This window comes from Furipterus horrens, unplaced genomic scaffold, assembly GCF_987537825.1.
Source record: "Furipterus horrens unplaced genomic scaffold, mFurHor1.1.pri manual_scaffold_5, whole genome shotgun sequence".
Taxonomy (NCBI): domain Eukaryota; kingdom Metazoa; phylum Chordata; class Mammalia; order Chiroptera; family Furipteridae; genus Furipterus; species Furipterus horrens.
Genome location: NW_028327175.1, coordinates 39,702,325 through 39,725,321, shown reverse-complemented (window position 1 = coordinate 39,725,321; position 22,997 = coordinate 39,702,325). Strand labels below are relative to the sequence as shown.

The 22,997-nt window shown below is 36.7% G+C and overlaps 1 protein-coding gene across 2 annotated transcripts in view; it reads right to left on the bottom strand.

Moving 5' to 3' along the window:
- The window catches only part of RGS7BP (regulator of G protein signaling 7 binding protein), a 79,100-nt gene that overhangs the window by 22,345 nt on the left and 33,758 nt on the right, over positions 1-22,997 (bottom strand). For both annotated transcript variants that reach the window (XM_090278939.1, XM_090278940.1), the window contains exon 3: positions 4,045-4,175. In XM_090278939.1, coding sequence (XP_090135065.1) covers positions 4,045-4,175 — 131 coding nt within the window. The remainder of the gene's footprint in view (positions 1-4,044; positions 4,176-22,997) is intronic.

Sequence of the window (22,997 nt, the reverse complement as noted above, 5' to 3'; positions counted from 1 at the left end):
ATTAAAAGAAACTTCCTGAACTTTGTGCTATTTTGGTAAGAAATTAAATACCATTAAACATGGTATTTTGAAGTATGCACACTAATCATTAAGCCAGATCTGTGGATAAAATTCAATCATCTTGCTATTGCTGGTCTTCATGTCTCCATATGATATGTTGTTCTCTTGCCCTTCTCTGGTGCAGCTTAGTGGGGAATGGACTGGTGTAGAGAAACAGTCACAAACTTTGCAATGGGAGTGTTGTGCTATGTGACCTTGGGGCAGTTATCTCTTTTAGCCTCAGGTTCTTCATTAGTGAAATGGGGGAAATGAGACATAGGGATAAAATGAGATAACATGTATAAAGCACCTGGCAAGTAGATGGTACATAATCAGAGGAAGCTATTATCATTCCTTTCATTTTACTGCTTAGTTAACATCTACTTTGACAAAAGTTGGTAAATATGGTATCCTACTAATTGTTGGGCATATGAAGACATGAATATAGAATAATGATACATGGTTTTAGATCACCCTTAAACCTCAGAAAGTTGGTCATGCTTATATTCTTTGAACAGTGTGTGTTCTGGTCTTGGGTCCTTTGCATTGGGTACCAATGTTTATGTGGTTGTTTCTTCTTGTCATTCAGATCTCAGATTAAATGCTGTCTCCTCAGAGAGTCTGGCCATCTCTTCTAAAGCACCCAGTCACTACTACATCACCCATTCTATTTTCATTATTGATGTTGCACTTATTCATATTTGGTATTTTAAGAACATTAAAAAAAAAAAACACAAACTATTTCTTTGCACTAGACTATGTAGTCTACAAGGACAGGGATCTCTTTAGCCTGATCACTGTACCTACAATAGTGCCTTACACATCCTAGGTGCTCAATTAATATTTGTTCAAAGGATGAATGTATGTTTCCACTTGGAATTTGAATCATAGTCTATTTTAAGATTTAGTCTGCTTCATTTCTTCTAACCTACCATTCTATTTTTAGTATCAACTGTCTCATTGCATTGGAAAATAATAAGGTCTTTACTTGTGGGTATATTCCATTTCTGTCTTTATGCTGCTTGTTTCTTGTATTGGTGCGGGTCATTTCCTTTTCTTAATACAGGGCTGAATACACTGGAGTCTTGACTGCTCATAGTCTGTTCTTTGTCTTGAGTTCATCCTGTTTTTTTGCTGGATAGCAGTTCATTAATTTCTCATTAGAGCCTCTTGAGCTCTCAGCTCCCACTGGATTTTGAATGAAGATTTTTCAACTTTCAACATTTCTCTGTTCTTTCCCTTTTGTGATTACATTTTCCCTTGCATATTTTTATCTCTGTATTTATCATGGTGACACATTTCAGGGAGAGAACCCCTCAAGGACCTAAGGGCAATTTTGCTGTGAGCTACAGCCGAGAGGCAGAGCAGAGTCGGAGATGGCCACTGACGAGCGAGACGAGCCGAGAAGAAAGAAGGAAAGAGCAAGGTCATGTGTGAAGGGAGCTACACTGGAGTGTTCTGTCATTTGTGCTCCTTTCGGAATGGGGATGTTGCCAAAACTGATTGAATGGGAGAGAATGTGGGAGAGGAAAGCCATGACCATCAGAGCAGGATCATTCAGTTTCCTTAGAAACCTGGCTCCACTTTCTGCCAACAGAGTGAACGAAACCTGCAATCTCATTTCATCTGATGGAAGGAAACAGGGACTAATTAATGGTCACTGTGAAACATGGACTGGGTTATGGGAAAGGACTTCTTACCACCCTAACTGTGAAGAAGTGAGAATAACTATTTTTCACTATAAACATAGAAATTAGACTTTGTCAGTAATGGTCCAATCTACAACTTGAAGTGTTGGAATATGAAACTACAAAACATCTAAAATTATTCCCTTCTGTCGTCTTCTTGAAACAAACACAGTTTTTCAGAGCCACACTCTGCGTGGGATAACTCAATAGCCTTTATTAAATGCAGATTTTACCTCACATTTCAGTAATTTAATTTTGTTGGCCATGGAAAAAAATCATTTTAGTACTGTTTTTCTTCATTTTTATGGCAATAGCATGATGTTGTTAAGTATAAAAGATTGCCAAGTAATGGGTTGTACCAATCAAACTTATGAGACAGCAACAATTCTGAAGCATTGTATATGCAAAAAAATACGAAGATCCACTAAAGATATTGTTAAGGACTATGGATAACTGTGATTTGCTTACTTGGAAGAGAAGGACAGTCTTCATTACTAAATTCATGCTCACTGAAGAAACTTTAAAATAATTTGAGGCTTACTTTTTCCAGAAAGAAACCATACTCTTTGCATCTGCAGTGACCTCGTGTGCCCTCCAAAAAGTAAATTCATCACTACTCAGTGTACTAGTAAAACTAAATGTGATATACAATACTTGTGGGACCTCTGGTGGCAGCCAGGGAGGTGAATAGAAATAAAAATAACTGTGAAACAATTTGGTTTCAGTATTTAATCTCAAAGAAAAGTTGACCAGAGACTCTTATTGAGCCAACCTTCATGGCTCAATTATAATTTCTTTTCTTCCCTTGATGGAAAAGAAATACTAAAGGAGAAGGGAATGGCCAACCTGTAACAGAAGAAATTAGGTAACATGAAAGTTATCAAAACAACAGTTTTTATAATAGTTTTAAAAGACATATACCAGAAAGGGATTCTAAACAGAAAGAAATTTTGAGTGTTACAAGCTAGAACTAGTTACTATTTCCCTAAGACTCTTAGGGCTATTTGCTTGTGCGCGCTCTCTCTGTCTCTCTCATGTGTATATACAAATTTGATTTTTATAAGTACTTTATCATGTCATTTAGTTCCCCCCAAAGGGCATGCTCATTTGATTTCAAATCTCTACTTTGTTTCTTCACCTGAAATGTCTTTTTCCTTGCCTACCTGAGCCCTTTCTTCACAATCCAGCACAAGTCCTACCCTTTCTACAAGATTTTCCTGAGTACAGTATTAGTTTATTGACTTGTTCTGTCTCTAAAGTTAAGTCATAGGCAAGTACTTCATTTAATGTAACCTTTATTCCCCTGAGCTCAAGCACAAAATGTTTACATTCAGGAGGTTCTCAATAAATTATTGTTATATGAATTAGTAAAGAAAATATAGGTTCCATCCTTCAGTAATGGAACTTTGGGCTTCCTCCCATCAGTCACTCCATCCACCCTCTTGCATCATGTAATAGCCACTGGTTGGATGGGGTTGACCCTCTGCTAGTCCCAGGAATGGGCCTTGATTGCTTAAATTAGCCCGTATAATACCATCTCTCTGGCTACAGTGATTGGTTCAAGTGTAGATCCATGATCTCACCTGGCTCAATCAGAACGAAGCTTAGGATGTTTGCTAGCCTGTAGTGGGAGAAGTTCTGTTTTCTTGTGGATCCTGTGATGTGCAATTGTCATTACTGGAACTGTTGCAGTCAGTATGCTGATGTGGGAAAAGGCAGCCTGAGGGTTAAGCCAGGGAAAGGCAAAGCATCACTGTGAGAATGGAAGTCAGTAGTAGTCTGATCAAACCATTTGGAAGCCACTACCACTGCTCGGGGCTTCAGTCAATTTCAGCCAATATACTCCCTTTATAGTTTGGGCCTGGTAATGAGATTTTTCTATTACTAATATGCCTCCCCATTGTTTGTTGAGTTTTCCCTATTTTTAAATTATTGAGGTACTACATGTAATCTATCTTCTTGCAACCTAATTAACTTAGGAAAATAGCAGCAACTTTGGATAGCATTTGCTAGCCTAGTGAGATCATTATATATTCTTGATGCTTGTGATGATTCTAACCAAAGTCATATTCAAAAGTGGTAAAATAATACATTGAGGACTGTTTTTACCACAATTTCTGTTCAAGGAGATCTGTGTTCTTATGCACTTAGAATTGATAGTGACTTCTTTTATTAATTTATATGAAACATTTCCTGAATATTTATATCCATTCTAATTGTGTGTAGATAGACATATCATGCACGTAGGTACTTTGCAAAAGATGAGCTTTTGTTTAATATTCCCCAGGGTTTATGGCACTATATTAAACGTAGATACCTTTCCGGTGAAACTGAAGAGACCCCAGCAGACATATGGATTTTAGCATCTCTGTTGTGTACATTTCTAAGCAGCACTGCAGCTGGATATAAAGCCGGCAGATTTCTGGATGGATCTCACCATCTTCCGGGCTGCAACAGAATGAAAAAGAAAGGCTGTGAACGTTCTCAGGATTTCACTCCTCAGCCACTTGCCTGAGCTCTGACAGGCATAAATACTCCGTAACTCTTCCTTAAAGCTTTGAGTCTAAAATTTAGCACCTTTGCTTTCACACCAATGACCAATGTCATAGTTCTTACGTAAGTGTCTTTCTGACTAACAGCTCTTAATTTCACCCCCCCCCCCTTTCAGCTGCAGATTTCTGCTGGGAGCTTGAAATCATAAATGTTTTAAGTAATTGAAAGTATCGGATATTTTCAATTTAACTCTTGGAACAAATTCCAAAATATATTTAAACCACAAAAATATCCCAGACTGCAAGAACAGATTAAAAGCTCTTATTTTCAGAGAAACAAGTGTAGAGCTATTCCATCGCCAGTGATGAAATTGTTCTTTAATATTAAGACCCTTGCATAATATGATTAGAGAGCCAAGATACAAATTATTTTTTCAAGGGCTTTTGTCTCAGTCTAAAGAATATTCCTTTATTGCTATGGTTAATTTATGAGAGGCCAAATGTTTTTAATGAAAAAATAAAATTTTTATGAAAAAGAGGAAATTAATAAGAAAACTCAATTATGCTTAACAATCTAATGCTAAGTAAACACTGAACTTATGTTCTAAAATTTGTTTTAAAGTCCTTGAGCCTTCCTCTATTAACTGTGATAAAATGTATAAATGTAAATATGATAAAACATGGAGTGATCACTTTTATATTTTGATTACAAAGAGAGGAGTAAGTTGTCAGTAAACTCTTATATGCAAGTACGCTAGCATGTGTTGAATAAGCAAACTAAACAAAATGGATAAAGTTTAGAGACAGATTTGAAGTGGAAGAAGTCAAAAGTGAACTCTGTCACTTGTCCTAATGTGTTATCTTTAGTTCTATTCCCCATTCATTTAAAATGCAATGGAATCTGATTAAATAATGCAGTGTTTGAATTTGATTCCTTTGTAAAGTGGGTCAGTGGCAAAATGTCTGGGGTAACAATCAGGAAAAAAATGGAGGCTTCAATTTTTAAATCCTGGAATCACAGTAAAAAGAATTTGTATTTACACGGCACTGACAGTTTTCATTTTCAATACTTGTTTAGTAGATGAGCCAGAGTGTGTCTAACCATATGGCTTATGTAACACAAGAAAATGCACAACGTTCTTTGCTTTAGAACCAATGATGTGCAGTCATCCCATGACTTTTCCGTGTCAGAAAGAACAAAGTGTTTCAAAAGAGCTTGTATGCAAAATATGACTTTAACTGAAAAATAAAAGACTACAATATTTTCTCATTTGTGCCTCCTGGGTCCCGCCCTAGGCCAACACTGCAGGCAAGTATATCTTTGGAGCGAGTTCCCAGATTTTATTTCAGAGCTTCCTCCCATAGGTGCCTTCCAGCCTCAAGCTGTTCCCCACATTCCACCACCACACACACAGTCTCATTGTTTCATATCATTTCAGCCTTTCAAAATGTCTCTGACTCTGTCCCATCCCCTCACAGCCCTGCTAGATTCCGAAGGGATATTGAGCATTAATGGTTTGTGTAATCAAATGTCATCCTGCATATTACCTGCCAATACACTGATTTTGATAGAAAAATGTGAAGATAGTGTCTCTTCCCAAAGGCGAGTTAGAGGGAAGATATCTGAAGGCAGGAAGGTCTTTTCTGTGCTGCCTCATCGTCCCAATCCTAGCTGCCTATTTTCACATATGTATGACATTGACCATCGTGGCTCATATGCAGATTTTTTAAAAAACCCTATAATAAATCCATTGTCTGTATTGTACATTTGATGAGTGGGGCAATTAGCCAGTACAGTATCATTTCAAGCCATGAGCATTCTTATTTTCAGAAGTATAAAATATGTGCCTAGTAGCTTATTTTAAAAAATAGGCAAACCTCATATATAGATGACATTTTATGTAATTTAAAGAAATGACCACCATATTAACATATCTTCAGAGCCAGTATATTTTGTTTATTATTTTATAGCTAGACAGAGAGAGAGAGAGATAAAGCAATGTATTATTAAGTGCTTCTGTAAAAAGGCATATCAAAACAGAGATTAAAATGACTAATTCATAACATTTCCTTGGGGGCCATCTCCCTAATGCCTCTGAAACCAATGGTGATTTCAGAAACTGGGGGACCATTTTGCCCTGACTATTATGGGAAGGAACTAAATAGGTGCCACTAGAAATAGAATCAGCCAAACAAAACTTAATTGATGCTAAAGCTGCATTATAAACTTCCTGGTTAAAAACTTCATGTATATACTCATAGATTAGCTTTTGCTCTCTTGGAAAATTGAAGTATAGAGAAAGAGAGAAACTAGTTAAAGAGCAGTGGACAAGTTATCTTTCATATCAGCGTTTCATGATGCCTTGACCAGGTTACATTAGCCTCAAGACTTATATATTTTATTACTCCCACTTTAGAGCACTAAGCTGTGTTACTAATTGCTAAAGGTTCATTAAAAGACAAATTGTCAAATGGGTTATAATATGTCTAATATTATAAGCAGTGAACTGAAATATGTTTTTGAGAAGCTTTAAGACCATTTAGGTTATTTTCATAACAAATGAGCAACAGTCAGAGCATGGAGAACGGAGGAAAAGCCAAAAAACAGTAATTTAAAAGCTTGACAAATGAACAAATTATAAAGTCTAAGGAAACATTTACATTAAAATAAAATGAGGCTTATGGACTTCCTCCAGGAACTGGCAGCAGCTTAACTTGGAGGTAACTTTAGCACCTATTCCTTAGGCTTGGTCTATAATGATTGCCTCTCCTTAAAGTTTAGGTCTGTGAGACTCAGTCCTGAGGTGATTCATACTTGCTCAGTTCATTCAAAGAAATTTTATGAGTAGTGACTAGGTTGTAATTATATATATATTTTATGAACTTAAGATCTAAACTGAATATTTTGGTTATTTTGAAAACCTTAGTAATTATAGGAAAACATCCTAAAAATAAACTTAGACCACAGTTCAGCGTCAAGTTGAATGCAAAAACATTTAAAATAACTGCCAAGTTATGAAACTTTCAATCAGCTCCTTAAGGATGAGAATTAGGATTTAATGTCTTAATCATATGGCTCAAGAAACTCGAACTGATATAGTAATAGGGGTGTATGTGCATGAATATCGCCTAATCATCCCTTGATGATGGCAATGCTTTCTATTGTGGACCTTCCTGTTGCGTAAAACTAAACACCAATGATGATCTGGAGCAACAGAGACTCTCATGCATTGTTGGCAAAGGTTAAAATGGTACAATTCCTTTGAAAATAGTTCTGGAAGTTTCTTATAAAAACTAATCATACACCTGCCCTATGACCTGGCAATTCCATTTTTAGGTAATTACCCAAGAGAAATAAAAACATTCACAAAAAGATCTCTGTAGGAATATTCACAGTAGTTTTATTTAGCATAACCTAAAACTGGATGTAGGCCAGGTATCCGTCAAGAGGAAAGTGGATAAAGAAATCAGTATATTCCTACAATAGAGTAATAATGAATAGTTAAAAGGAGTAAACTCCTGATACATGAAATAACATGGATGAATCTCAGAAACATGATCTGGAATGAGAAAATCCTTAACATAAAAGTCAATCCTGTATGACACCATTTATATGAAGTTGTAGAACAGATAGAACTAATTGAGAGTGACAAGTGGTGGGAGGGAATTGACTGGAAAGAGGCCTGAGGGGAGGGAACTTCCTGGGCGGAGGGTAATACTCTATAGAGAGCTTTGAGGTTCACGGGTGTATACACTTGGCAAAACTTATTGAGTGGTACACTTAAGATTCGTGCATTTGAATATAAGAAAAGTTTATCTAAAAAAGAGAACCATAAGCCAATATTGAATTCTAGTTAATGATATGGGTGCCGACCCGTCCAGGGGTAAAGTTGACTGATGTCTGCAACTTCAGAAAACTAATGTGAATTGCAGGTTGGAACGAGGGATGAAAAGACAGGTGGATATGTGATAGAGCAAGTGTAATAAAATGTTAATTGTAGAATCTAGGGGATGGGTATTTTCTTGATGTCCCAGGACTTACATTTCCCCCCCAAATTTCATGGTATAAATTGAACAAAACAACTGAGAAGTTTTATGACTAGAGAGGTCAAGTTCAGGAGTGAACACCCTGGGGATTTTAGTTACAAAATGTGTTGGCCCTGCATCTGCTCTTTTGCCGAATTTGCCAGGCTCTGGTGTTCTGTGCAGCTGCCAATGACTTTTTAAAAACCAGCAAAATGTTTGTTGTTTTGAAAGTCTGTCCCTAAGTAATGGTTTATATATTTAGTTGAAGGCAACAAGACATATTTAAAGGAATATGGTTTCTGGAGTCAGAAAACTTAGTTCTAAATATAGCCTTCACTGCTTAGAATTGTGATCTTAGGAAAACCACTTTAACTTCTCTGGCACTCGCTTTCCTGAGCTGTGAAATAGGAATAACAACTATTTGGGACTGAAGTTTCTCAAGGATCAAATGGGACCATGTGAGGGAAAAGAAGAAAAACTTGTGAAGGACAGTTGGCTGCAATTCATTTTAACACATCATAATTGTGTTTACTTAGTCTTATGCTTGCATAGTCTTTAGTTTTAAAAATTGTCTGCTATTCTATAATATTTTTTATTTACTTACGGCTCTCAAATATGGGCTTTGGTGGAATAAACATGCCATTAGGCTGAGCAACATAGGTGTGACCCCACTGACAGCCACTTAGCATTTCACAGACTTTAGTGATGACATAAACACTTGGGGTTCATCAGCTAGCAGAGATGGAAACCAGAACTCCTTTTTCTTTTTTTTTAATCCTCACCTGAGGACATACTGATTTTACAGAGAGGGAGAGAAACATTGATGAGAGAGAGAAACATTGATTGGTTGCTGCTCACACACATACCCTGACAGAGGACCAAACTGTAGTCCAGGCCTACGCCCTAACCGGGAATTGAACCCGTGACCCTTTCTACTGTTCAACACTCCAACCAACTGAGCCACATCTGCCAGGGTTGAAACCAGAACTCCTGTTGCAGCAAATGCAGGCAGGTTTTTCTTTTCCCAATCAGTTCTGGCTATTAAGCCAAACCGCAAGGAAAGGTTCAGGAAGCCAAATGTGATGAGCGAAGGGAATATTATTTGTTTTATTTTTCAGAGCAAATAACTAGGGAGAAAAGGGATTCAATGATTTACTCAAGGATTTGGATCTCCAGGATAGCTCTTCCAATACCGCCTGTGGTTTCCTCTCAATATGGATTCCAGTTACAAGTGTATACCCTAATTCTGTGCCAAATTCAGGGACAGTGTCAGAGTCTAGCCTTAACATGGTTGGTTTTCTTGAAGTAGGCTTTGCAAGGTGGCCCATGACTGTATATAACTAACAGAGGACAGGGAGGGCACAAATATGTGTGTGTGTGACCCAGTTATTATTCTAGGTTTCACATTCTTAAAAGTAATTATAGGGTCTATCCAAGTTCATATCCACAGAACAGATGCCAGATACCTACTAAAAGACTGTACTATTTTACACCAAAATACAGAGTGCAATAAAAAGAGAAGTCTAGTTAATCAGAAGAAATGGAACCCAGGAATTTTTCAAGGTAACTATAGGTATAATAGTTGAGTCTCCCTATGTCTCCGTTTTTCTCATAATCCTTTTCTAGTGAGATTTTATGAAAGTTGTGTTTTAGGAGGAAACCTCCTGTATTTTCTTCACAGAGAGTTATAGCAAGTTTTGTTCCCCAAGGAGACTTTGAAGAAACATTGCAGTAATTCCTCTGACTTTGCAGCATATCTCTTCGTGGGAACATACGGCTGTGTGACTTGCTCACCACTGAACACCAGTCAGGATCAAACTCCGCCCTGGAGCTGTTGGGGTTCAGTCCGAAATGAAAGGACTTTTAACAAGAAAGTGAAACCTGAAGTCCAACTGAATTATCTTTTGGCTGCTACTTTGGGTAACTTTATGCAAAGCAACTGGGTTCAGAGGGGCCATCACCTTTTATGATTTAGGGCCATATTATTTATGGCCCTCATCTCCCTGTTACTTTTGTTTTGCTCTCTGCCAGTACCTTTGACATTTCCCTCTGACCAAGTTGGGAGAGTTGATAAATAATGGGTAGCACTACCAAACAGCTTGTTTATTTTTTCCATTTAAAGAGTAATAAGTATATTTAAACACTAAAAAAAAATCAATAGCCATCAGTTTTCTGACATTATGATACTTATAATGAAATAAGACTAAAAATATGACTATTGAATTGTAAATCATCTTTTATTTAACTTAAAAGGGACTGATCAAAGTATTACTGGGGAGAATTGGGAATAGGTGGTGACTTCTCTAGCAATTCTGAGATTTCTGGGAATTTCTCATGCATCAGAGGTCAGCAGAGACAATGGGCTGCACATTAGGACTTCTTCTTCTTGGTACTTGAAGCTCATATTTATTGGTCAGGAGAAAATAAATATTTACATATAAGGTACTATTTCTTCAATCTCCCAAATATCTTTCTTATTCTGTCTTGGCCTTTTCCCTCATCCTTTTATCCTCTTGGCTCTTCAATTTTTCCCTCTAATTCTCAAAATGTTTTTCTCTTTATGGTCAACTGTTGAGAGTCATATGGCATCTTCAAACAGCTCATTTGGTCCCAGTTTACCAAGGATTGTGAGTCTCACAGCTAACAGGCAGAGATCTGTAACTGATGGAGTCTGAGTCTTGGATTCTTCAACCTCTGATGGGATGATAATCAGCACCATGGGTTACATGGGTAGAACACAGCCCTTTACCACTGACTATATCTAAGATCAGTCTGTGTTTAAATATACATGTATATATGCATTTATATTAAAGAAGCATATATCTGTTTCCACATTTTAATCTGGAAAATATTTTTTTGCATCTAAAATCAAGATTTTCAACCTCTGATGTTTATTATTGGTGCCTGATACCAATGATCTTTAAAGGTCAATTATCATTCAATTATTATGTGATACACTGGAAAGAATTCAACTCATTTATTTTCATTATATTCAAAGTCTGAGTCATTGATTGCAACATGCAGTTCATTCCTGCTTTTATCCACTGGGATTTTAGGCCTCAATATATTGAACTGTTGGTTTAGCTAAATGGTATTTAGCCCTTCATTCTTAATTATGTCATTAAGTTAGGCAATGCTGTATTTCTCTTTAGCTAAAGCTACAAGATTCATCAATATTGCTGAAACAATGACAATTTTAAAACAACCTGAGAGAACTGGGCTGACCTAATTGAACTTATTCAATAAATCCAAAAGAGAGTTTTTGATAAAAAGAGAAATTTCCTTATCTCCCTTAACTGTAACAGCACAAAATGTTGATCAATACTTTAAAAATTAATTACGATAGCCATTGTATAGTTACAGAATAACTAATCATCAAGGCCATCATGGCTGCGATGCCAATGGCCTCCTCTTACATGAGAGAGACTGTTTTATCTACAGCAGTGACCAAAAACCAGGAAAATCCAAAATATGGCCAACGCAGGCCTGAGATTCTATTTTTTAGAGTCAGGGAAGTATTAAGCACAAAGGCTCTTTGAGCAGGATTTAAGGTTAGGGTAGAAAACTGGCCTCTGTTTATCATGCTAATAACAAAAGCAAACCATTAGAACTTCATAGCTTCCAGTTTAGCTGTGTGGTTCATTCTGTAGTTTATAGGAATCATTTAGAGAAGATTCAGAACTTTTTAAAACGTTTTGTAGTTCACTTTTTCAGCTTTAGACTCCTACCCAGCACCAGAGGTTCTTTAAATATTATATCTAATAGGATTCTGTGGTGTTATTCTGTCTTTCTATTGGCATGAGATGAAAATCTGTATTTTTTGCATAACTGAAAAGATGACAATTCATGCCAATATGGGAATGTGCATTTTTAGACAGATGTAAGAGCTATTTTCTACAAAAAGGCAAAAGTTTTTATGCAAACAGAACAAACCAGTATTCATGTACATGGAAAATATCATATTCCACTATGAGATTTTTCCTCTGGATTATAAATTCCTTCAAGGCCAGCAGGTTGGCCTTGTTTATCTTTATAACCTGTTACACTTAACAGATTTTCTGGTACATAGTAGGTTCTCGATTAATTGGTTCCCAGTGTGGCTTTAAAAAGTTGTACCTATGTGATATGAGGAGTTAGAAGGCTGAGATTACGTTTTACCATTAGAGTTGGGTTTCTTATGAGTTCTTTTCTTGCAGCCCTCTTTTGCTTTCTTTAAGTAATGCATATTCACAGACATTTTACGTGGAAAAGTAAAAGGAGGGAAAGATTACATAGTAATACTAGAGGTATCCATTATTAAGCTTTTGGTATATTTCCTTCCAGATTAATATCCCCAAGAGCGGAATGTTTAATCCATTATTTCTGTTTCCCAAGCACTTAGCATAGTGTCTAGCTCAATGAAGGCTCTCAATCCATGTTTGCTGAAATAAATCAAGCTGAATGTTCAAGGCTAACCATGTGATTCATGCACTGTTCTCGAAGGGGCAAGGCTGGTGATTTCAGTGTGTCCAAGTCAGTGAAAAAGCAACAGTTACCTGACTACAGAAGGGAGAGAGTCCACTGTCCTTCAAGTAGTTCACACTTTCTCAAAGAAGCAATAAATATTAACACAAAGGCTATCTTTCAGCCTGTATAATGAAGTATAGGTGGTCCAGTGTCAAAAAATTCTGATTTTATTATATTCTGATTTCATGACTTATAACTTGTGAGCTTAGGCAAATTTCTTAACCACTCAGTGCCTCAAATACTGAACTAAAATAATATTAGCTACTTCATACCATTATGAAAAAATTTAAGTTACATAACATATGGGAGCTATATGTCATAACAAGCACAAATGAATGGCAAACCGTTCCAGGAAGGCAACTCTGTATGCTGTGTCTAGATATACGTATACCTTTGTTACAGGCTTTATTCCTATTTAATGATTAATTCACAGAGTATTTATCAATATCCTGCTTTTGCAAAGGGTGAATTCAGAAAAGAAAAGGAAGAAAGTGTTACTTTTTCTGGAATCCTTTTGTAGGAGTTCATTGAAACTCCCATATTATTCTATGCTGTTTTATTTGATGATAACGTACTGTAAAGTCCCTTTAAGACACACTAATTTTTCTTAACAGTGATAGAAAACCTGCACTCTTTTATTCCTTCCTTGGTGTGGTATCATTTTACTGCCTTCAAGTTTTCAACTAAATGATTCCACCATGTAGAGCTACATATAATTTTTTTCTTTCTTAATAATGAAGTATAATGTACCATTAAGTGAAATGGAATGAAAGGACTCAGCACCTCTGCCAATTGTTAACTCAAGAACAGAAATAGCTCTTCCAGGCAGACTGACATGTGGGCAGGAGGAGATAATGATTAACCAATGTTTAGGTCAGACTCTCCAATAGAAGCATTACTTTTGATTTTCAAAGTAGCATAAATTATGTAAGATAATTAGTCCTTTGCTTGTGGGAAAAAGGTTAATGAACTTACTGACAAAGGACTTGAGGGTAGAAACCCACTTTACTATTTCTGGGCATTTGATTCAGCAATAGCAAAATATAATAGAACTAACATTTACTGGGAGTTTACTATGTGCCAGAGACCATGCTAAGTAAGCACTTGCATCTTATTTAATTCTCATGAAGTAGTTACTGTCTTTATCCTTAATTTACAGATTGATTAATGTTACTGAATAATTAGTTTCTACTTTTTCCTTTGTTGAGCCCTTAAATTATTGTGGCTTAAAAGTCGGCCCTACTCTTCGTTCCTTCATTTTTCAATTTATAATAAATGTACAATGATATTTTCTGCCTCGCTCAGGGAAATGCATAACACAAAGGGAGCAGAGGTGTACGTATAACACAGGAGGCACACCAGGCTAGCATAACCTGGCACACTTGGGGAGCTGGGAGACACTGTGGACAGAGCAATGAGGATGAGAAAGGGCACAGAATCCCCTTCTGGCTGTCTCCTCTGTATGCACAATAGCGAGTGCCTGAGTGGGAAGGGGAAGGTGTCATTGATGCTGTTCATGGGACGTAATTATTGTGTCCTTGTCCAAGAAGAGGCAAGAGTGTCTAGGATGCAATGGAGAGGACTCCTTTTTACCACTTTACTGAGAATGTGAAAGCTCCCTGCACAGATGGAAAAACAAACACTGTAAATTGTTTGTGAAGCATTTTAGAAGTGAGCAGTGAGATACATATACAGGTGTGGGGAAAAGTAGGTTTATAGTTATTTGTATGGAAGATAATACAATTATTAATAAATAATAATACACGAATAAATTCTGTGTTTCAAGTACTACCAACACTTGCCTACCCTTGCCCACCCCTGTATTAATGCAAAATTGTTGGTGGCTAATGGCTCAATTGAATTTAGAGCAGAAGAACTTTTAAATGCTAGACAAGTAGGCTTCAAATATTGTATGGCATGCATTCCTATCAATAAAAAAATTAAACATGCACTCCTATTATACAACATGTATTTGTTGACACATTTTTCTTATATAATAATACTAATATATTGAGTATATTAAAAACATACAAAAAGAGAAATTAGAAAAAGAGACTATAAAATACAAAGTTACAATATTTTCTTTCAGATTATTTTGCACACATCACTTTGAAGCCCACAGGCTTAGCTCAGAGATTCTCAAACTTTAACATGCATTAGTATCACTTAAAGAAAAACAATAAAAAATTTTTAAAGAGAGAGAGAGAGAGAGAGAGAGAGAGAAAGAACCACTTAAAAGGCTTGGGAAACCGCAATGATGGGCTCTGTCCCTAGAGTTTCTAATTCAGTGGGTCTGGGCTGGGGCCTGATCATTTGATTTCTAATAAGTTCCCAGCTGATCCAGGAACCCTCCTCTGAGAAGCCACGGGTGAGCCCATTACAGCCACACTCCTTAGGGAAGACATCTAGCATCTAAAGGAAAGAAGCAATATTGTTGACATGCCGGTGGTAAGGCTGACCCTACAGAGTGCTCCCAAATCATAACCCACAGCCACGGAGCTGATTCCATTAAGCAAAAGAATAGTTTCAGTAAGCATCCAAGTACATTCCAGGCACATCAGGAAAAAAATGTTTTCAGATGACATTCAGGATACACATTAGGGAAATCTTAGTCAGTAGATCCAAGCCCACACCTTAGCTCAAATTTGAGCAGATGGAAGAGACCACGGGAGGCTCTAGGACATCAGTGATATGGCACCTCATGACAGGCACCCCGCTCCCACTCCCCAGAAGCCAAGTGTTGCTTGGCAGATTCTTCTGAGAGGCCTCCTGGAGGGTGTGCATTCAAGTTGCAAATCCTATTTGGTTTGCACTCCAGGTTTTGCTGGGCAAGGTTTCATCCTAGTTTTTTAATCATCTTGTTTCAAAAGTTCTGCTTCGTTTTGGCCTCCTTTCATTTCTGTCCTTGAACTCCTGCTGCAACACTCCATAGGATCTGACATCTCATTGCAAAGCGAGGGAAATGTAGCAACACCTACTTTATAAATTAGTACATGAGTTAACAAACAGCCCCACATAGTGAGGTGACTGGAAAGTGGCGCTGTTCTGGGCAAGGGCAAGAACAATAAACTCAGAGGCTCTCTGCCTTCGCTCTGAAAAAATCATCTACAGGCAGAGAATGCACACAGGCGCATTCCAGCTCACCCTGCTAAAATTCCAGAGATCCATAGCAGACACCCAATATAGCCGACCAAAACCGCTTGGAGAATGTAAGGCTGCAGTATCACTGGGGCCTGCAGCCTCAGGGTAAAACTATAAAGACAGCTCCCGTCTGTCATTGTTAAAAGTAAAGATCCCGGCTGTGCTCTGTGGACCTGCTGCAGAAAGTGCTTGTAAGGGGGGGGGGGGGGGTAGGAGTCATCGTTCAGCAGAGTGTAACAGGGGAACTGGAAAAGTTGATCCAGGCAGGAAATGGAAAAATAATAGAAAGCAGCCTGGCTGACCATAAGACAAAGGAAAAAGGCCAATGGGGCAAGGGGTGAGGGGTGCAAATCTGCTCGGGTATGCGTGGGAACTTAACTACATTCACGAGGGGAAGGTGACGCGTGTTGGCTGCTAATGCTGCAGTGGACCAGAAGACAGCTTGTTCCTTCCCAAGGATTTAGGTGGACAGGAATTAATTTCTATTTAATTTTTACACTACCATTTCTGTCTTGGTTTTGTTTTTGTTTTAAAACATGCAGTTCCACATTTTAAACAATCTCATTTATTTTCTAAGTGGACTACTTAGACTAGTGTGTACTTAAGTTACATTTCCAAACATGAATGTGTGGTGTTTTCAAGAGATATGCACAGAACTTCATTTCCCTCTCCTATGAATTATGAAATGCAGTTTCCACTGCAATTTAAACATGTCGTCTAATTAAAGATACAAATCTTGAAATGTTTTTCTTCTCTCACTATTCTGTCCTTGCATACACACACACACACATACGCACGCATACATTTTTTTTTTTTTAAGGTCAAGCACACAGTGTTCTACCAGAAAGGAATAATAACAATAATAGCAGGGATAAAGAAAAATAATCACTCAGTGTACGTGGATCCAAGAAGAAGACTTAGAAAACAAAGAATAAGAACTTTTTGGGCAATTTTCCCAAACATCAAGCAATATTATACTTGATTTTTCTTTGAAAATGATAAAATAGTATTATGACAATATTAAAATCATTTTAGATGAAAAGTAAATTACCTCCAAATCCCACATTTTAATGTGTCTAAGATAACTTTTATGACAGATCTTCCAAACTTTGATCATCTCAATATTTACTTCTACTCAATTAAAATTATAGTAGGTCAATTTTGTGTTCTTCTTCTTTTTTAAACTGATCCTTTTTATCATAGACATTTTCCCATTTTAAATAATTTCAACATGGTAATGTGGGAAAAATATCAAACAGGAAACTCACAAGAAAGGAAATATGAAAAGATAATAAATATATGAAAAAATACTCAACCTCATTAGTAATCAGGGAAAGGCATATTTAGATCACTGAGATAGATTGTTTAATACCCATTAGATTAGAAAAATAAAAGTATGAAAATACCAAGTGTTTAAGAGGAGCTGGAGCAATGTGCCAGTGGGAAGATCAATTGATACAACCATTGGAGAACAATTTGAAGCATGAAGTAAAATGGAAGTTATGCATATTCAACCCCCCATGAATTCTGCTCTTAGGACTGTCCTCTAGAGCAGCACTATGCAACAGAACTTCCTGTAATGATGGAAATGGTTGCTGTGCTGAGCAGCATGATGGCCAATAGCTGCACGTAGCTTTTGAGCAATTGAAATAGGCTAATGTGAGTGAGAAACTGAATTTTTTATTTTAACTCTAAGTGTAAATGTCTAGGCCTCTAGCAATATATAGGTATACCAATTTTACCACGTAATTACAGGATTGATGCAACCATTTTGAGCATTTTGCTAATTTACAGTGTATAAACTACTGTAAATTGTTTTACCATGTGGTTTTTCAGCTATTAACAGAATTGAGTATTTTCCCTCAAGTTAACTGACCCTAATTGTGTATCCATACATTTTGTTCATTTTCAGCTAAAGTCTTTGCTACAAATCGTGGGCAATACAAGAGGGGACCGCCCCAAAAAACAGAATTATCTTCTGGAGGGCAGGTTCCTTGTAGCACAGGCTTCCAACCCTAGGTGAGTGTTCTCAGAACCCCTCCATATCAGTGTACCAGCTGGCGTTGTTGTGAGAAGCTGCATTTGGCACCAGTGAGTATTTTTTGAAGACTCTTTCAAATATGAAAGATGGGTGATTTATGAGTGCACCTGGCCACACAGCACTGAGTGTTCAGCAGTTTTTGACCAAAAATGGTGTGGCCCCCATGCTCCACACTCGCTATTCACCCACTCTCACCCTGAGCAACTTTTTTTTTGTTTTCCCAGATGAAAAAAGACCTCAAAGTGAAATGTTTTGCCGATGTGGAAGAGGTGAAACAAAAAAATGGCAGAAGCACTAAAAAGCATCAAAATCAGCAAGTTCTAAAAATGTTATGAGCAGTGGGAAAAAAGTCTCTATAGGTGTATCCCATCCAATGAAGAATGACTGAAGTTTAAACATGTAAGAACAAATACACATTTTTTTAAATAAATAAATTCTTTTTTGGGGGGTACCTTCTCATATTTTTCTTTTTTCTGGCCATTGATACTAGCAATTTTATATACTCCTCAATTTCTTTCTAATCTATATCTCCTAGAACTTTAGTACAATTTTTTCCATTTTATTTTTCAATAAGCATTAAAATATTGGTGCATTTTTACTTACGGTTTCTCATTTAAAGGTTAAAACTACTTTAGTTAAGATTAACAGGTACAGGGTGGAAAAACTAAACTACTATTAAAACAAGCAAAAGATGCAAATACTGAATTGCATTGAGTAAAACAGACAAGCACATCAAGTATGAAGAGCTCATTTGGTTCAGAAGGAAACAGTCAACTAATAGGTGGAGGAAAGTTTATTGCTCATTTACTGAATGCCTGTTATCTGCTACACATTTTATTCCATTGTCATCTGGCCTCTATTTTCATTGTAGAGAAACTTGCTTTCAGTTCCATTGTAGTTCCTCTATATGTAATGTTTTTCCGCTCTCTGGTTGCTTTTAAGATCTTCCTTTTTCCTTGGTGTCCTGTGGTATCATTCCATTCTCTGTATTTTTCCTTTCTGAGCCACTTATTAGAAATATGTTGGACTTTTTCATTCTAGTCTTCATGTCTTCTTAACCCCTTTTTAAAATATTTTCTATACTTTTCTCTGTTGCATTTTTCTTAGACCTATCTTCCAGTTTACTTTTGTTTAGCTGTGTGTAATCTATTCATTGTTTTAGTTTTAATGATTATATTTTCTTATTTCTGGAATTTCTTTGCATTCTTTTCCAAGTATACTTGGTCTTTCAACATATTCTCTGTTGTCTCGTGTTTTTAATTCTTCTTTTGTGTCTTTAATAATTTAAGACACAATCTAGGTCATTATGAGGTAATGTTATCAACTAGAGCTCTTGGAGACTTAAATCCTGGTGTTTACTTGGAATGTTCATGCTCACGTTTGCTAAGGTTTTTCCTATGTGTTTTACAATTTAAGCTTGAGATTTCATTCAGCCGGCCTTTGCAGATTCCCGAGAACCTTTCACTAAACATGTAGCCCTTTCAGTGTCTTGATTTGTATCAGAATCCCAACAGGAAACAAATGAAACATTCAAAGGGTATTTATTTACATAGGGATTGATTCCAAAGCTATGTGTGGCAAATGGAGAACCATTAGCACAGACCTCACGACACTAGTGATGAGAAGAGAGAGGCTGTTGGGACATGAAAGGAGAAAGCGTTGTATAGTGCAGGCCACCTTGGGTAGAACAGTTACCAGTAGTTATGGGACACAGTCAGTTCAAGTGCCCTCGGTGGGAGGGAGACAGAATAGATACATTGACTTCACTCTTCCCTGTCCCTCCAAACTTTGGCCAGGGTTCCCAGTTGACTAAGCTCAACTGAAAGCTATGGGACAAGGGGGCCTGGTGGTATAGGGTGGAGCAGGGCAAAGACTGGATCTGCAGGGGCAAGAGCAGGCATGATTTTTTGTACCTCATTTATACATCAATATATATATATATTTAAAAGTGTTTGTTATATTTTATGCAATTTATCTGTCCTATATGTTTTAAAGTTATCTAACCCAGTGTACTGCCAGAAAGACAAGACACAAGACTCTGATGTAGATATTATTCACATTTTAAATATGAAGAAATTGAGGCTGGGTTACTTTCTCAGGGATCACAAAGCCTGGGATTGGAACATTAATTCCAAAGTCCAGGCATTTTCTGTTGCACTAAACATTGAATGCAGGCATGCTGTAGTAGCTGCCTCTTTCAAAGGAAGGAAGGAAGGAAGGAAGAAAGGAAGGAAGGAAGGAAGGAAGGGAAGAAGCTATAAGAGTAACTGTAAAGTTCCAAAAAAGAATGCTATATAAGCTAAAAAATAAGAATACCAGAGATTTACTAATATAGAACTAGCATGAAGTATTATAGGTTGCAAGTGTGAATTGATATTGACATTGATTCTTCCATAGAAGCCATTGTTAAGGGAGGAAAAAGGTAAATCCTAATAATTTATTTTCCTTTGAACAATACAAGTAAAAAATCCTGATTTCAGATTATCTGAACATTTACAACTATACCATGACCATATGACTTTAAAACAGAACCAAAAACCTACAATTAGATAAATCAGTCAATAGACACCATTAATGGGGAAAAAGGCAAAATTTTAGAGTCTAGAAAACCCTCAATTTAATTTCAGACCCAGGTATTAGGAGTTGATGTAGAGCACAGAGAAGAAATTCTGATTCCAGATTCCCCCGCCCCACACCCTGCAATCACCCCACTTTTATCCATGTCTGTGAGGTTTTTGTTTGTTTGTTTTGCCTGAAAACAAAGGAAAATTCTCCTTTGTTGAGAAATTAGGGCAAAAACAAAAACAAAGAAAAAGAAACACATAGAATGAAGTAACATATATCCAATTTGAAAAGCCAGATTATCAAGAAAAGTAGCCAATATAGTCTAAAATTAGATATATTTTGGGAAGCTATTTAGACAATATCATTGACTTTGGAAGAAATAATTGGAATTGGTAGAAGACAAAGGGGTAAAAAATTTAGAAAAAATAAGAATTTTCCTAATGTGTACATTTTAAATTATCGTTTTGGAAACTATTATTTGGAGGTAAACTTCTCTAGACTAGTTTACTTTAGAACACACTGTCAACATTTTGTGATCATCAAAAGGCATAACATATTGAGTATTAGAGGTGTTTGCTTTAGAATATACTTTGAAAGTAAGAAAATGAATTCTGTAGATATAAGATGAAGAGATGGTTTAATTTTTCAAAAATATTTGACAAAGGTACGTATCCATATCCTAATTAATAAGGAAGAATCAAGTCTGTAAAGAGTTGGTAAGCTGAGCTGGTACTGTTTTGGGTACACTGGTAAATTTAATGTGAGCATACCAGGTTAACAAAAATATTTTTAAAAGGAACTATATGTAAGCCAGATGATGGCTAATTGGAACAATAAAAAGTTTTCTTAAAATGTAAAATGTAAAAGACTTTAGGTTAACTCTAAACAGTTGTATACTAATATAAAATGACTAATTAATTCAATATTAACAACTGCTTAACACCTAGAAAGATGCAATACTTCAACACAGTGCACCAAAAACACACTGTATTACATTGACTTTAAAAAGATCAGAAGCTGCCAGGAAAAGTTCCTTTGGTTTATTAGCCAAGTGCTGATCTGAAATACTTTTTCTGAATACTTGATGTCTCAAAATGAATTGCAGCACACTCTATGGTTCTGATATAGGCTGACCCCCCAAAACTCCTTAAGACATAGTGTGTTCTGTAGAGGGATCTTTTTCTATTTTAAGACTGTGTTGGCAGAGGGGGCACATTCTTGAACCAGGGTGACACATAAATGGAAAGCCCAATACAGAGACTAGCTGGTAATGACTAGGGTTTCAACAAAATAAAGTATCAGTTCAGTGAGCATTCAATTTGGGAAATTGCTGCTATAATTTTATTAGAATTTAAAGGTGTTAGAATATATTCCTTCATCAATTTAGACCACTTCATGCTTAATATATTTAAAAGTGCATTTGTTTTACAAAATGTGTAATGACCTATGTTATGAACTGAATGCTTGTGTCCCACCCCTTGGAATTCATATGTTGAAGCCCTAACCCCCAATGTGATAGTATATGAAGTTGAGGCCTTTGAGAGATTATTAGGGTTCAATGAAGTCATGAGGGCAGGTCCCTGAGATGTGATTAGTGCCCTTATAAGAAGAGTCACCAGAGGGCTTGTTCTGCCTGTCTCTGGTGTGTAAGGACACAGTGAGAACGGAGCCATATGTAAGGCAGCAGAGGGTCCTCAACAGAACTCCGCCACACTGGCCTTAATCTTGGACTTCCAGCCTCCAGAACTGTGAGAAAACAAATTTCTGTTGTTTCAGCACACAATCTATGGTACTTTGTTATAGTAGCCAGAGCAGACACAGACATTCTATCAAAAATGTCATAAAAGATAAAGAAAAAATCTGTAGAAATATCCCAGATTAATTGAATCTAAAGAGAGATGACAATTAATTGCAATACTTGGCCTAGAGTGGAACCTATACTAGAAAAGGGGAAAAAGCTGTGAATGACAGTATTAGGTCAACTGACAAGTATGGAGTATGAAGTATGGACAATAGATTAGATGCTTATCATTTCCGTGTACATTTATGATTTTAATAACTGTCCTATGTAAGTCAATATCCCTATACTTAAGAAATAGACACTGAACTATTTAGGCATAAAGGGCTACGATGTATGCAACTTACCCTTAAATAATTTAGAAAATAAACAAATAGTTGGTGATATATACACATAATGGTAAGCAAATAGGGTAAAACATTTGCAGTAAGGGAATAAAATATTTACAATAGATATGCCAGTATTCTTTAAAGTATATTTCTGTTTTGTAACAAGATCAGTCACAATCAGCTTTGCTAGCATGATAAAGTTACAGATAACTGCTTCAAAACAGCTCCTGAGGGACCATGGAAAAAGTCAGGGGCCCTGGTTCCCCCACTCACCACCATTCCCCTCTGACAAAAGGATCTAGTTCATCTCTATGACCTTCTCTTTGCTTAATTATAAAAGTAAGGTATCAGATTTATTTTGAATGCCTTCAG